Source organism: Trematomus bernacchii, unplaced genomic scaffold (genome assembly GCF_902827165.1).
Source record: "Trematomus bernacchii unplaced genomic scaffold, fTreBer1.1, whole genome shotgun sequence".
In the NCBI taxonomy this organism is placed as follows: Eukaryota; Metazoa; Chordata; class Actinopteri; order Perciformes; family Nototheniidae; genus Trematomus; species Trematomus bernacchii.
The window spans coordinates 7,629,107-7,644,079 of NW_022987973.1; the positions used below are offsets into that span (position 1 = coordinate 7,629,107).

A 14,973-nucleotide genomic window follows, 5' to 3' on the forward strand; every position below is an offset into this window, starting at 1 on the left:
TACTGAGGCTTCAATGATTTACACCTGAGAAGAGATTTAGCTCTCCAGGACAAATCCCAAATCAAACAGCTGATAGGGATTTTGTTGATATTTCTAGGTGATGAGTTTATCGCAAGGTGATTATTATCAAAAATGTCAACTGCGTGATTGTTTTTATTATAAATTAATTACGGTTATTTACAACAGTTTTATTTTTGAGCTATTCATTTATAATCACAATACCGTCATTTATTGAAAGCTATAGGCTAATGTAGTTGAGAGCAAATACTGTGTTCTTTAGTGTTTTTATTTGTATATGTTCAATATTTCTAACTCCTACTATTGGCACCCTTAGGTACATTCTGCAGTTTAACTAGATTAGGATTAATGATGAAAGAAGACATAAATGTAAAAAAATACTGGAAATGTAAAAAAGGTTTGAAAATAAATGTTCTAAACTAAATTATAATGTGTTATGAGACGATAATAAATGTTTGTATGCACAACTGGTTAATTAGGGGCACTTAAAGTGTGACCATTCAATCAATAACATCTTTAAATTATTTATTTTGTCCGAGAGTCTAAAAGTATGATTGCTTAACGAGACAAAACTGGAAAAAGCTGCTTCACATTTTGAGAAGCAGGAGATCAAATGTTTAACAAAATACCAGAATTTATGATCCACTAATTGACAAACGTGTAAAATGTCAAATAAGGTACCTCAGAGTTCTAAATGGCAAAATACATTATAATCATTCACTAAATTAATTCACCCCCGCTCATCCATCACCACTTTGAGGCGGGGGGGTGGGGGGGAGGGGGGGGCTCTTCTCCAACATCTGGCGTGGCGTCAAACAAACTTTACTTATTACATCCATTAGAGAGAAAAAACGCTTCAGTCATTCAACTAATTAGCTGGTGTCAGTGTCTTATCAGACAGAGAGGCTTGTTTTGAGAAGCCTGGCAGCTCTTTTCAGCGGTCCGCCCTGTGTGATATTTGCGTTTCACATGCACACCTCAATGACTCGGACTCTCAGTCTGGCAGCGTGGGGGATGGGGAACTTTTGGCATGCCCCGCTGCAATGAATAAGTAAAGGCATTGAGGAATCAGCTGTAAGGCCTGAATTAAAACTGAGATGTCTGTGTATTAGCTCCTCAATATACATTTGTGTGTGTGCAAGTGCATGCTCCTTCGTGCACACTGTGTACCAAAGTGAGAGCACAGGCTTTGCACAAGTGCTGCTTTCATAGGAATCATGAAAAAAGGAGTTATGGTGGAAAAAGACAAGCCTTTACGATGTCCCCCCAAACTCTGAAACTAAAACACAAGTACAGGCTGTGGTTGCAGCGCGGTGTTGACTCAGTGCTGACGTGGTACAAGGGTCGGGTTCAATCTCCTCCCCTGCATCAGGGATTCGAGCATGATTTGGGACAAGAGTGCCCTTTTATGGTGTTTAGTGTAAAAATGGTTGTTTTGTTTTCTCCCTGCTAACAAAAAGGCCTTTTTGCATGACAGCAGACATTCTGATGGTGTAATTTGCTAGGTGGTGTATTTCCCTGTATATTTGTTCTAAGATGTGGTGTTAAAAAGGGCAGAGAATAAGCAACAGAACAGGATGTGAAGGCGAAGTGGAGGCAAAACGTACCGACTCGGGGGCCTTAATGAAGACCTTGGTGCGACCAAGCTGGAACTGATCCTGGTCCATGTTGACAGACCGTAGGACGTGAAGGACGCCTTGTTTCTCGTCTCCTTGCCACGTCGGCCAGGACTCTTTGGTCAGGATGGCGTACCTGAGGACCAGGAAGAAAAGCAGATCAAGTATTTTACATTTGCTGTAGTGTGGGTTTGGATGGAGGGTTGTCTACATTACAGTGGCTGAAAACTTTAATGTTGATGTTGTATACAATATGTATTTGCAGAATTCTATTTCCTAAATTCTATTTTCCATTATGATAACCTTTTTAACAATATTACAAATATGTGTACCTCACTGTGTGGCAGGTTACATAAGGACTACAGTCATGACTAAATTAATGTACATGTTGTAAAGAAATTGACAGAAAAATTGTGGATCATATGTTACATAATAGCTTGTTGTTTAATAAAGACAATATCAGCATACATACTCATCACTCGCACCCCTTTTTAAGAACCAAATGACGGAAAGGTGTGACCTCACAGAGACTGAGTCGTTACCTGTTGAGGAACTTCTTGAAGACTCTGCGGTAGGCGTAGCCAGCACGCCTCACCCTGATGTTTTCCTTCAGACCCAGGTACTCCACTTGGTGCTTTGCTCTGAAGACAAACAAGGATCAACATTAGGATAAGATGAAAACGAAACAAAAATGAAAAAAAACACAATAACCAACTTTTTGTTTAAACTTTGATTGGAGTTAAACCTGCAATATATTCACAAAAACTGACCCTGGGCCAGCTTAAGGTGGTATTGACGTTTATAACATTCAGATAGTTAACCATTAGGATTTCTCCTGCTTTCCAACATAATTTTATAATGTTTTGTTATTTACTTTTGACATTGTGACATGTTTGTGTTGTATGTAATTATGAAGGATGAGAATAAAGCATTTAAAGGTGGAGTGCTTTAAATATATACACCCGTTGTATTCACACCCTTGCCAAACTAGTTCATACAATGCTGATTCAGCGTATCGAGTTGGGATGTCTGGTGCCACTTTTTAAGTCAACTAGTGGCAGCATGGCGTTAAATCTTAAGAAATACAGTATGTATGAACAGTTTCTGGTGTGGATGCTGAAGATAAAAAAGAAACTGTGCTTTCAGAGTCAAGATTAAAGTAAAAAGAATAACGTATGAGAGCACGAACAAGGATATCTGGGCAAAAAGTGCCAAACCGTGGACAGTTTGATACAAAATTATTCTCACTGCCAGAGGGAGGAGAAAGAAGTTCTGCACTTCAGCTTACATTTAAATCTAGAAACAAAAATACTTTAGAAGACTTTGATTTTATTTCCACAACTGGCTTACATTTGAATATCAAGCATCTTCTACCAGGTCTACGGCGCATGAATCTCCCGCTCCATTAGCGGAAGGGATGACCAGAATTCATTGTATTCAAAACAGCTGCTTTTTACTGACTTTTCCCTCAAACAAAGACCTTTAGCACTACTTAGACCACTCAGACTTCCTGTGAAAACAGCACTTCCGGCGCTAATTAATGAGCCACCCTGCGCCTGACTCACAACAGGAAGGTCATCGGCTCGGAACAATACAGCAGCACCCCGCATCTGAACATGTAGTCCCAAAAGCCTGTAGGCAGCGAAGAAAGAGCGGGGAAACTGAGACAAAGGGATAAGGAGAGGGGAATGCCTGAAACACGTCTCACATGACCTGGTCAGAAATATCCAAAAAAGAGCAAAAAAGCGCAAACCGGTGGAGGAAGAATGGATCGCAATGATCTAGTGTTGATCTTAATGTGTGAGAATATAGTAAGTGACCTAGGTCTGCGTTTATCAATTGAAATACAGGGCTTGCAGGCTCTGGATGGTAAGATGCATTAGGCGCTGTGAAGACTCGTGGAGTGTTTCACTTACCGGCTCTCTTCCCAGTCTCTGGGCTTCTTGGTTTCATTTGGTTTGATGCAGCGGATGTAGTGTGGAGTACATTTCATCAGTGTGCTCACCAAATCATTGGCTTGTTTCTAGAAAAAGAAATGAGTAAGAGCAAAGATCAAGGAAGTTAATAACCGTATTGATGTCAAAGTCATGAAAACATAAAGTGCTTTGAATAACTGCTGAAGGACACCAAATACACATGATACCTTTTCAAAGGCTTTTTCCACCAGCGATTATGATTAATAAGAGGGACAGGTACATACAGTACACACACACTCTGGTGAACACACACACCTTTATTTTGCTGCCTGCAGTTGTGGGTCGACCCTTCTTTTCAGCGTTGAGGTTTTCTGGAAACCGTGCTCTGATGAAGGCTCTGTTAGAGGACAAAGGTGAGGAGTTAGGACTGACACAGGAAGGTTGGTATCATCCTTATAGCAACAAAAACTAAGTGTTGTAGAACTGAAAGTAATGTTGAGTTTCATTCTTTTCCGAAAACAAAAAATGCAGTTAATGATTAAAGAACCAAGGGCCTTTAACGAAGGTCACTAGTTTAAATTCCTCAACCACTTGGGAAGGTCTGAGTCGGGGAGGGTGGGAAAACAAGCTATGCGTGTGTGTGTATGTGTGTGTGTGTGTGTGTGTGTGTGTGTGTGTGTGTGTGTGTGTGTGTGTGTGTGTGTGTGTGTGTGTGTGTGTGTGTGTGTGTGTGTGTGTGTGTGCGCAAACTGTGGTGTATTTGTACAAACACCTCTCTGTGGAGCAAATCCCACCAAGGCCACTTCTCCTTAGAGGAATGTAAGCTATTATCTGAGGCTGGGTACAATTAATGATTGGTTAATTCTGATTGAAATAGGACTTAAACAAAAACAAAAACTTTTTTTTTTAAAAAGGGGCCAATATCAGTTTGTGTTTCCTGAGGGTCCCGGTTTATTTGGATTTCCACTAATAACATTTTGGTTTATCCTAAATTCACACTACAGCTGTGGTGTTTTATAACATCGTGACTACACTATGACGTGTTGCTGCTGGTCAGAATGTAGCAGATATTTGTGAAGTTTCCATCTCCTCAGGTTTCTCTAAACCGAAGACAAGGTCATTTGTCATTTTTCATAGAACTATAGATATACAGCTGTAAAAGAAAGGAATGTGCTTTTACTGAGAAAAAGGTGCATTTAAAAACCTGCAGCTATGAACTGAGCCACATTGTTGCCATTCATGAATTTATTTGTATTTCTTATCAATTTTGATTGGCTCATATGCTTGTGTATAAGCACGTGTCTTCATTATGGAAAATAGCTAATCCCTGTTGAGAATGAATGACAACAATGTTTCACTCAAGAGCTATTAAAAATTAACCATGACATCTTGTAGTTTTTCTAGGCAGTTAGTCAGTAAAACCAACACTTTTAACGACTTATTTAAAGGCTACACATTGAAAAGGCTTGCCTTGATTATCTGATAACTGAAAGATTATGTGAAGTTATGATCATAGACACTGATCCTTTTGTGATCCGCACATCTGTCATTCAGGCACCGAATATTTGGCTGCTTTTTTAACTCTGACAGTTTCTTTTCCTTTGAAAACTCAAAGCTCAATGTGGTGACTGTCAGGCCTGACCTAACAGTGACACACACTGCTGCTAAACATCTGATTTATTTCAACGTGCTTACTGTATGTTGCCGCCTTTGGTGTTTATTAGTACAGCATTCTCACAGTGTGCTTTTTTCATGTTAGTAATTTTTTGAATTCCATCCTCTTTCTGGCTTTCTCCCACACTGGTATTTGTTTGGTTTTAAACTTCTGTCTCACAGAAGAAAAGGATCAGAAGGTTGTGAGTACAAAGAGAGGTCTGCTAATGCCGTGCAGCTGACAATACTGGTCACTCCTTTCTTCTCTCCTCAGACCTTTGCTCTAAGGAATGAAGACTGCTTCCTTCCTTCTTCCTTTATGTGTGACTTAGCCAAAGCCTTTTATCTATGTGTGTGTGTACTATATATTTGTGTGCCTGCAAGTGTTGTAAAGTGCATGAATATATATTTTCCAGCATGTGTCTGAATAGGATTTCATATAACCTCCTTTCGTGCCTCACAAAATGTACACACAAAGAGAGCGAGCGTCTGAGGCCTGCAGGGGTTACACAGACAATGCGGGCTACATGCACAGATGGCTACTTTGACACAAAGAAAGCCCAAGAAACCAAAACACAGGGGGGACCAGACTCCACTATAGAGTCCCGCAGAGAGACTGCACTTGGGAGGCCAGACTGGGAAGACCCTAGAAGCCACATATCTGGAAAACAGCCAGACGTGACTCAGGGCAGAGGGCACAACACAACCTGGCCTGCACACTTCTGTGACATCCCCCCCCCCCCAGTTTCCAGATGCACTTCTGAAACCCTCTTTCAGATGTATTCAATTATAACCATATGCATCACAATAGAAGAGAGCACTCAAAAGGAATCCTCACCACATGTCGGTGCAATGTGGAGCTACTTACATTTCGCTGCTCTGCATCAGTTCAATGAGGTCATTAAAAAGGACGTCTCGGTTCCTCTCGCAGAAACCCTCTGCATCGTAGGACACCTGGAGGAGAGACACAGAGGGATTTCTTAAGAGTCAAAACCGTCAAAGAAGACAAGGTTAAACCCTCAGACTAAATGAAAGATGACACCTGTGTGAAATTAAATATTGTAACTAATATTTTGGCTGAAATTAACGGCTTGAATTTTATGGGAGAAGAAAATGAAGGGTTGCCGATCCAAGCTTTACACCTCCCTAGGATAAGCTTCCTTATAAAACCAGCAGCGGTTTTAAAAGTGTATAAATTAAACGATGTTATTTCTGCTGTACTGTAGCTGGAGACTGGAGGAATGTTTTGAGCCTGCCGGTCATGGGAGCCCCTCAAGTCTTTATGGCACGGCTCATTAAGCCTGCGGCATGTGTGCCAGGCTGAGGCCATCACACATCTGGAGAATGACACGAGACAACCTCGGCCCAGACCACCAGAATCAAAAATATATGCAGAAAAACCCCTGATGAACTGTTATGTATGAGGTGAATAAGGCCGGTTAACATGTAAGTTGTGTTAGACAATGTTACATAAGAGTGTACAGACATAATTGGTAAGAGAGGAGAGAAAAGGTGGTGTTGTAGATGGTAAAAACGTAAAAGGTTGAAGATGACGACACCGGCTCCAGGATTCAATTACCAGCTGCTTAACTGATATTTATGACAGATCATACAACACCATAAAAATGGCATTTTAATAACTTTCTATTTCCAGAATTTGCTGTCAGGACTGTGTGCTTAACAGATTACAGTTATACGATGGCGAAGACAAGTGTATGGAGTTTTCTTTAAACCTTATACTGAGTGTCGTAATCTTTCTGTTTTGTGAATCAAAATTTTTCTTTTGCGAGTTTGTAAGAGAATCTTTCACCACATTTCACCAATGTTTTTGTCCAAACCTTTATGAGGGTTGCTTGTCAAAAACCAGTAATGTGAGTTGTCAGGGTGAGTGGACAAACAGACATACCCTCCCCCCCTGAAAAAGTATTTCCTGCTCAGACTGACCTTGCCAGCGTAGTGGTGGATGATGAAGCCCTGGTTCCAGCTGTTGAAGTGTTCATGTGTGTTGATCTGCATTCGGAGCTTCTGCAGCATGGTCTGGTCCGCTCCCTCGCCCACCGCGTGCATGGTGGCACACACATCGTCCAGGATGCACATGATGCCAGGGGGACTCTGGGGTCACAAGGGGAATATTTTACATTAGTATCAACACTGGCTCTGAAACTCACCAACAAGCAGCAAGCGTGGATTTTATATTTTGCAATGTTATTTATCTGTTAATTTGATCTGTTGAAATAAACACTCTGTATGTGTTATCTGTAGTAGAACTGGATTTCTTTTTAAAATAATTTGTTACACCAACAAAAAGTCAGCAAGATATAATTATCAATCAAAAAATGGTAAAAGCTCAGTTGTTCCAGCTTCTCCACTCCACTGTTTTTTAGTTTTTTATAATAGTTAATAGACATATTCATAAAATACTTATGATGAAAAGGACGGCGCCTGGAAATTGTAATGGTAATTATTTATTTTTCGAAATCTTCGAATTATCTTGAAATCTTCATATAAGATTCGTCATGAAAACACATAAAGATTCCTCTTTTTGTAAACAACTGAGCATCTAAAGGAGATGTGAAAGCTATTAAGGCTGTAAATGTATAACAGTGGAGCAGCTCTCTCTCTCACTGCCCTACTTGGCTCCATTATGTCCTCAGTTGATCAATGGCCCTCAGTTTGCACAGTGGCCACTGTGTCACTAACTCAGTGAACACAGGCCTCTGGTAAAGTACACACGTAAAGTTGTCACCGGATTAAAGTGGGTCTGGTGTAAAGAGCTGAAGTGTCAGGCACTGATACAGACCCCCGATTCCTCTCACATGGAGGCTTGTTTTAAAGCCCTTGTTGTAAATTTCATGGATTAGACCTCTCAGTGGGACAGATAAATCAAGAGGCATGTCGGCACATTTAAAACGCATGGCACCAGAGCACAAACTGGCAGGCCCTTTCAATTCAGTTTACAATGTGAGGCCAATAAAACTGACAAATGTTCACTATTTAAATTCGTATTCAATTTTTTAGTGATTGTATTTTGTTGTGTTGTTTTCACATAAACAACATATCAATAACATCTTGTTTATTAACTTTAAAAAAAGAATATTTAGCCCCGTTTGTTATTTAAAGAGACTACTCACTATCAAATCTTTAAATGTTGATTTGTAAGTAATTGAAAATGTGGTTTGTGTACTTGTGTACGTATCAATGATCAGAAACTGCAATTTACAACTATTTATATAATAAGGTTTCTCTACAATCTTGGTCTTGATTAACCAATTCATCTTAAAAGATCTATAAAAAAATATATAAATATATATAATGTTGTATTCACTTTGCTCTCGATGAGATCACAGACGATCTTATTGTTGAAGTACTCAATCTGAGACCATTTGATGCCCTCCTGCACGTACTCCTCCTACAAAAAGAGACATTAGCAGAGTTTAGAGTCGGAATATAAAACATTTAATGAGGCAGCAATAAAAAACAATGTGGAGGAAGTTCACCTGCTCGGCCTTCAGTGTCAGCTCAATGAATATCTGCTGCAGTTTCTCATTCACAAAGTTGATGCAGAACTGTTCAAAGCCATTTTTCTGAGGAGGAGACGACACAGTTAATAACATCGAGAATAATTTAACTGAGTATGAGTACAGGTGTCTTCTAAGTACCTGTACTGGATAATAGGAATCCAGAGCTATTACCATAACAACAATACAAAAACACTGCGGTTCAGTTAGTCTCATCCTATAAACAAGTCCACGTCTTCTCATTAAGCAAACTAAACAAACCAGTAATCAGATTAGAAAAGCATGAGGAGGTCTGCTGTCTCAATCAGGAGATAGACCTTAATCCAAATGCTTAGTTAGTCTTATCCTCTGTGTTTAATCTGTTTAAATGCTCAAAGTTAATACCTGTTAATCTAATTTATGTGTTGCTGCACGTTTAAATTCCACTTATCATGTGCCAGACCGCAAAACGGCCCAAAACACTTACCTGGAAGATTTCAAATCCGTAAATGTCCAACACTCCGATGTTAAAGTCCTTATGATCTTTCACCATGGCTTTGTTGATGGACTGCAATCAAAAGGTTTGTAGTATTAAAATAAAGCTTTATTATAGGTGATCAAAGCATTGTGACATAAGGACACTCTAAAACCGTTCAATAATGCAATCATACCTCGACCAGGAAATCAAAGACCCGTGAATGTAGAGCTTTAGACAGGGCGTCCCGCGTGTAGCACGCCTGCTCCACGTTCAGCGTCACGTCGATGGACTCAATTGCGTTTCCCCACTTGCTGTCCATCTTCCTGCTCGTCAGTTTCTCCTTTAGACGGTTCTGGTCAATTCCAAGCAGAAACGCAGGAAAGGCTAGAACTGTTCAAAGACATAGAAGACAGAGAGTATAAATAAACGTGTAAATAGATAAAGATGAGAATTATGCTGACCGTATTTGTCTTCTTTGTCAGACTGCTCTGTTAACCAAACACTTACAAAGTGGAATAAGTGCATGCTACAGCACATAACATACATTGTATTTATCGAAAAAAAAGTGAAAAGTAAAGCAGCATGTTAATCGGTCCTGCTCTAAAACAGAAAAGAGTAATGTTCTCAAAAGAACCAGCATGCAAATCAAAAAGCAGGATTGCATCCATTGGAAAGGCAGCTTCAAGTAACCTTTGCATAGCAGAGAGAAGCATAGCAGATCCAGAGCTTTAATGAATCTTTTTGCTCTGCACTTACTCTTATCACAAAGCCACAAAATGTAGCCGATTCTGTGGCTAAACTGCGGACACTAGGGAACAAATTTGGAGCTGAATGTGAAATAGAAGAATAGATTTGGGCTAACTATTGAAAAAAAAGAGTGTTGAGAACACCACAGAGCATTTGTCCCGACCTGGCGTTGATATCGTCCCCTGAGAGCCCCTCCCTGCCTTATTACAGTGACTCATTTCCCTGAAAAGGAAATGGCTCTCAGGCTTGCAGACTCACAGCGTCTGGAAATGCTTCAGACCACTGCAGTAGCTCCCCTTATGGGACATAAGGGTGTGACTGACCGTACGCCAGCTTCAATCAGGAGGAAAAGCCATTCTTTGTGTTCCGCAGGAAAAAGTATGGATTATATACGGAGGCTTTTACAAAGGCTGTGTATCGAGAACGGGAACAATGCTCATATAAGAACAAGCTTCCCTGAAGGACATTTGTTAGTCAAAGTGGATTATGAGAGGAGGGAGTGTGTCACTTTTTATGGGAAGTGACACATACAATAATCCTGTCACTCAATGCTTTATTTCTACAATATTAACTGATCTTAATTAAAAAGGGACTTTAGAAATATAGAACTAAAGCAAATATTTGACAGCTTGAAAAGAGTTTAAAGGAGTTAGATGACAATGTTTTCTGTGTCTCTGTGCCAGAGCACTTTTTACAGCTGACTTTTCTTACATTTTTGCAAATAATTAATTTTTTTCAAAAGTTAATTGAGAAGAATAATAAGACGGGAAGAATGGAGAAACAGCTAGCATGACTTTATATATAACAAACCACCAGCAACTCCAAAGCTCACTAATTAATACATTTAGAAAAAAAGTAATGTGAAATCTTGCTGGATTGATTCCTACAAAAAGATATAGGGTAAAGTGTGAAGGAATATTTTGCCAGTGTCAGTGCCCTCTTTGAGTAGGTCTTAGTGCTAAGCTAAGGGTTCAAAGCTACAGCCATAAGAACAGCATCTTAATTTAATTATTTTACTCAACATACAGCTTAAAAGAGGCAATGTTACAAACAGAGACAGAATATCTGGTAATGTTTTGTTGTGACCACGACTGTATATATAGGTTTTGACGTAACAGTTGGAGAGAAGTCTGCAAACCTTCTTTCTGATGACGCCTGATGCCAAACCCAAAAATAACTTTCCTTTTGAGAAGCAAAATATCCTAAAATAGACATTTTTACAAAACAGCACGTCACTGTCGGGATCAAGTTACATTTAACCCATAATAATCTCCACTTTTCTGTAATAGAACAATTAGTCTCAGTGTTTTTTTTAACAACAGATGACGCACTGACGCTTGCTGCTGACTGAAGCCCATGTGAACTTGGCTGCTGAAGCTTCATATGTGCAACACACTGCAGCTAAAGCACACAGTAAGTGAGGCTGGAGGGAACAGGAAAGCAGAGATTATTGAGCACTGCTGTTACGTCTGCACAGAACAGACCAAGGCTTTGTACACTGGCAACTGCAATCTCATCTGCATCATATACACAGCATGGGGAGGAAGGAGAAATAAAAGTGAAAAAATACATGGGAATAAAATGTGGCAAGAGAAGGCAAAAGAAAAGAGGACTGGAAAAGTATTACTCCAAGTCATTTTAAGTCCAGACCTAATAATAGTTATTTATATTTTCTGGTAATCTGGCATGGCCTGGTTACTCCAGACAGTTGGCGGGAGTTACATTTTTCTCAATAAAACTGTAAGGAGTGAAAGTGGTGGGAGAGAAAAATCCTCCTAAACCAACCAAAGGGCAGTTCAGGACACTGAGGAGAGGAGACGTTTAAGAAAAGTATAAAGTAATGAGAATAATACATTTACTATGAATCAACCTGAGCCCCTTTACAATTGTCTTTCATAACCAAATAATTATATATGAGGTTTTCTTTTTTGCGTGACACTAGGGACGGCAAAGTTGATCATCCTGCGATTTGGTCCATGATGAAATATCTCAGCTACTATGTAAAGATTTGTTGGTATATTCATGATCACCAGAAGAAGAATTCATACTGAATTCCTATAGCATCACCGCAGGTCAAAGTTATAAACGCTTGCATGGCCATAGACTCTTGTCTTCTGCACATTTTGAAAACTAACCATAAGCATGTTAGCATTGTCATTTCGAAAATGTTAGCATGATAGTGTAAGGTTAAATCTCAAAGTAAAGCTATGTCTAAGTACAGCTTCAGATACATAATTCTCAAGAAAACTGTTGACTTTAAGTCTTGTTAAGCTATAATGATACTTGAATGCCTTATATTTCTTGAAAATGGCCACCAGGCTTAAACTTAAAAAGCTGTTTCTCTCAGGCTGAGCATAAAAACATTACAGTTTTGAAGGAGAGGGAAACAAGTGAAACGATAGAAGTCGTTTTTTGTAAGAGATGATTACATTTGATTTCCTAATAAACAAAACAAATGTGGCCACATTAAGCACAACAGTCCTATAGTGAGCCTACTTACACTCTTCACTCTCCACAGCAGCGTAGTTTCCTGCTTCCTTGAAAGTGATATTTCCCAGGTGCAGGACTCCGGCCACAATCTGAAGCACCATGGAGTTGTTCTCCGATGAGATGCCAATCACATCCATTGCATGCTGGGAAAAGAAAAAGAAAAATATCATGCTAAATTAGGTCTTCAGTGTGGGTTTACTCGCTCCTCTGGCACCTAGCTCATGTCCTCTAATTACTCCTGTTGCGGTCTCACTGGTAAACAAAACCAGGAGGAGATCATTGGAAAAGAAAACAAAAGAGAACTGGTAGGGAGAGGGAGGAATGTTAAAAGAAGGAGTCACGTGAACACTGGTATGAGAATAATAGACACTCACAACACCACTGAAGGTGTTAAACTATTGCCAGAAGGGACCGTACCGTTGTCTCCTGGAAGTCACTCTTGTCGTTGATGTCGTCCACTTTGTAGGAACCGGACTGATTGAGGTAAGTGTAGTAATCTAAGCTTGTGATTCCCAGGGTGCCCTTCTGCTCTGCAGTGGCTCCTTCTATCAACTGTAAAGCAGAAACAAATAGAGTATTGTGGACAGATTTTGCACAAAGCCTGTTTGTATTATCATTTTAATACCTTTTCAGGCTTTCATTTATACACTGTGCTCCACTTTTCATGTGAAGAAAACTGCACTAGTAAAAATTAACCATCTCTTCCAGGGACCAATTCCCAGTGAAAACAGATTAACCCTGTTCCTGCAGCCAAATGGCACGTCTAACCCAACGTGTCCTCAAATCCCCTCGCAGACCCTCTTCACGAGCCATATGTGTCCGCAGCTCGAATAATAAGCCTCACCTGGTAGAATATATGGAAACTCCTCTCTCCAGGATTCCTCATGACGACACGTGACTTCTCCAGGAGAAAGTTGGAGATTTTCCCCCCGTCTGGCTCTCCACCGGAACTGAACTGGATCTCAAAGTATTTCCCCTGATGGATCAAAGCATGTTTTTATTTTTCCCGTATTGGAGTAGGCCGCAATAAAACTCAAAGCCAGAGCTATAAGGTCTGAAATACTGGCACCTGGCTGTTATACGGTTGATAGTGGTGTGTGTGTGTGTGTGTGTGTGTGTGTGTGTGTGTGTGTGTGTGTGTGTGTGTGTGTGTGTGTACATCAAAATCCGATCCTTGCTTTTTGTCTCGCTCTCTTCTCCAGGCAAGCCTGTAATATAATATCTGTTCCAGGCCTAATAGTGAACAGACACACTATTTATTGAAAGATAGTACTTTAAGAGCTGTGATTTAAGGCCAGGAGTGCCAAACCAAAGTAATTTCTACAAAATTGGATCTGAAAAAATCACGACTACCGAGACAATGCTGCATTGTATGCTAATCTGAACACTAATAAACGTGTCCTTAAATGAGCTTTGCCTTTTCCAATGTTCAGCCCTTATTGACCCAGATCCTTTGTAGGCAGGGCAGGATGTAACTCAGTGGTTCTGCATGCATGTTTTTCTGTAAGATATGTCCTTACAGCACAGCTCTGGTTGACCAGGACACACATGAGGTTTGCTTCCCCATGCAGTTAAACAGGAAAGCTGTTACTGCAAATCTTTATTTTCAAAAGTCTCCGCTTAGACCCAAAGGTGCGCCACAAAAAAGTTGAGTCCTCAAATTATTCTGGGGTAAGTACTACCTACTGCATGTATTTATCTCTGAGCTACACAGTTTAGGATATTCAGGCAGTGGGTAATTCCAATTTTGTGTTTGTTTCCCAGAGTTGACCTCACATACACTGCAAGTCAGGTTTGGCACATACACATGCAAAATAGGGAGGCTGACCTTTTTATGTTGCCCGTTAACACTCTTTGAAATGGATATCCATATGCTTTTTTTGGTTAATACCGACCAGTTATGAATTGACCTGAAATGCAAGGCATTCTGATTTACAAAAAGTGGAAAAACTCAGGAATAAAAGCCTTACAAATCTGCTGGAGTTGTTGTTCCTCACGGTCTTGGCGTTGCCGAAGGCCTCTAGCAGCGGGTTGGACTGCAGGATGATGTCTTTGACGTGCTGCAAGGAAACAGAAGCAAAAAGCCTTTAGCTATGTTTCCTGTGAGCCATCTGTACGTCAGAAAACACATGAGCTTTAAAACGGTCCAGCAGACAGAGCTATTCCGACTTCCTTTATTGTACACAGAAGTTGAATGGAAGTTATTTCTTGGAATTGTTTGCATTTCTAAATTTAGTCCTGTATGAAAGTAAAAAATAAGCACTGCCCTTGGGACATCAAGTTTATTTATGGAGAACTATACGGTTATTAATTGACCAATTCATCATATTTTACTTCTCCAAAGCAGAAGAGTGTCACCGAACACTAGTTTGACAATATTTGTACTTGATTTATTTGTGGAGCTTAAGAAACAAACTGAATCCTAGGGATATCATCTCAAAGTGAAGACACATTTTGAATATGGTGTCCATATGTCTATAAAACAGTCTCATTTTAATTAATTATCATTATTGATAGATATGATTAGCTTTTGTGACTCAGACAGATGAACATACATG

General features: G+C 39.9%; 1 protein-coding gene across 1 annotated transcript in view; it reads right to left on the minus strand.

Annotated features, from left to right (window-relative positions):
- Positions 1–14,973, minus strand: part of myo1ea (myosin IEa) — a 46,131-nt gene that overhangs the window by 9,733 nt on the left and 21,425 nt on the right. The window contains 14 exon segments of the mRNA XM_034116257.1: positions 1,626–1,770; positions 2,177–2,275; positions 3,551–3,657; positions 3,866–3,947; positions 6,072–6,157; positions 7,148–7,315; positions 8,529–8,612; positions 8,701–8,787; positions 9,188–9,268; positions 9,372–9,568; positions 12,426–12,558; positions 12,833–12,967; positions 13,260–13,391; positions 14,386–14,475. Coding sequence (XP_033972148.1) covers positions 1,626–1,770; positions 2,177–2,275; positions 3,551–3,657; positions 3,866–3,947; positions 6,072–6,157; positions 7,148–7,315; positions 8,529–8,612; positions 8,701–8,787; positions 9,188–9,268; positions 9,372–9,568; positions 12,426–12,558; positions 12,833–12,967; positions 13,260–13,391; positions 14,386–14,475 — 1,626 coding nt within the window.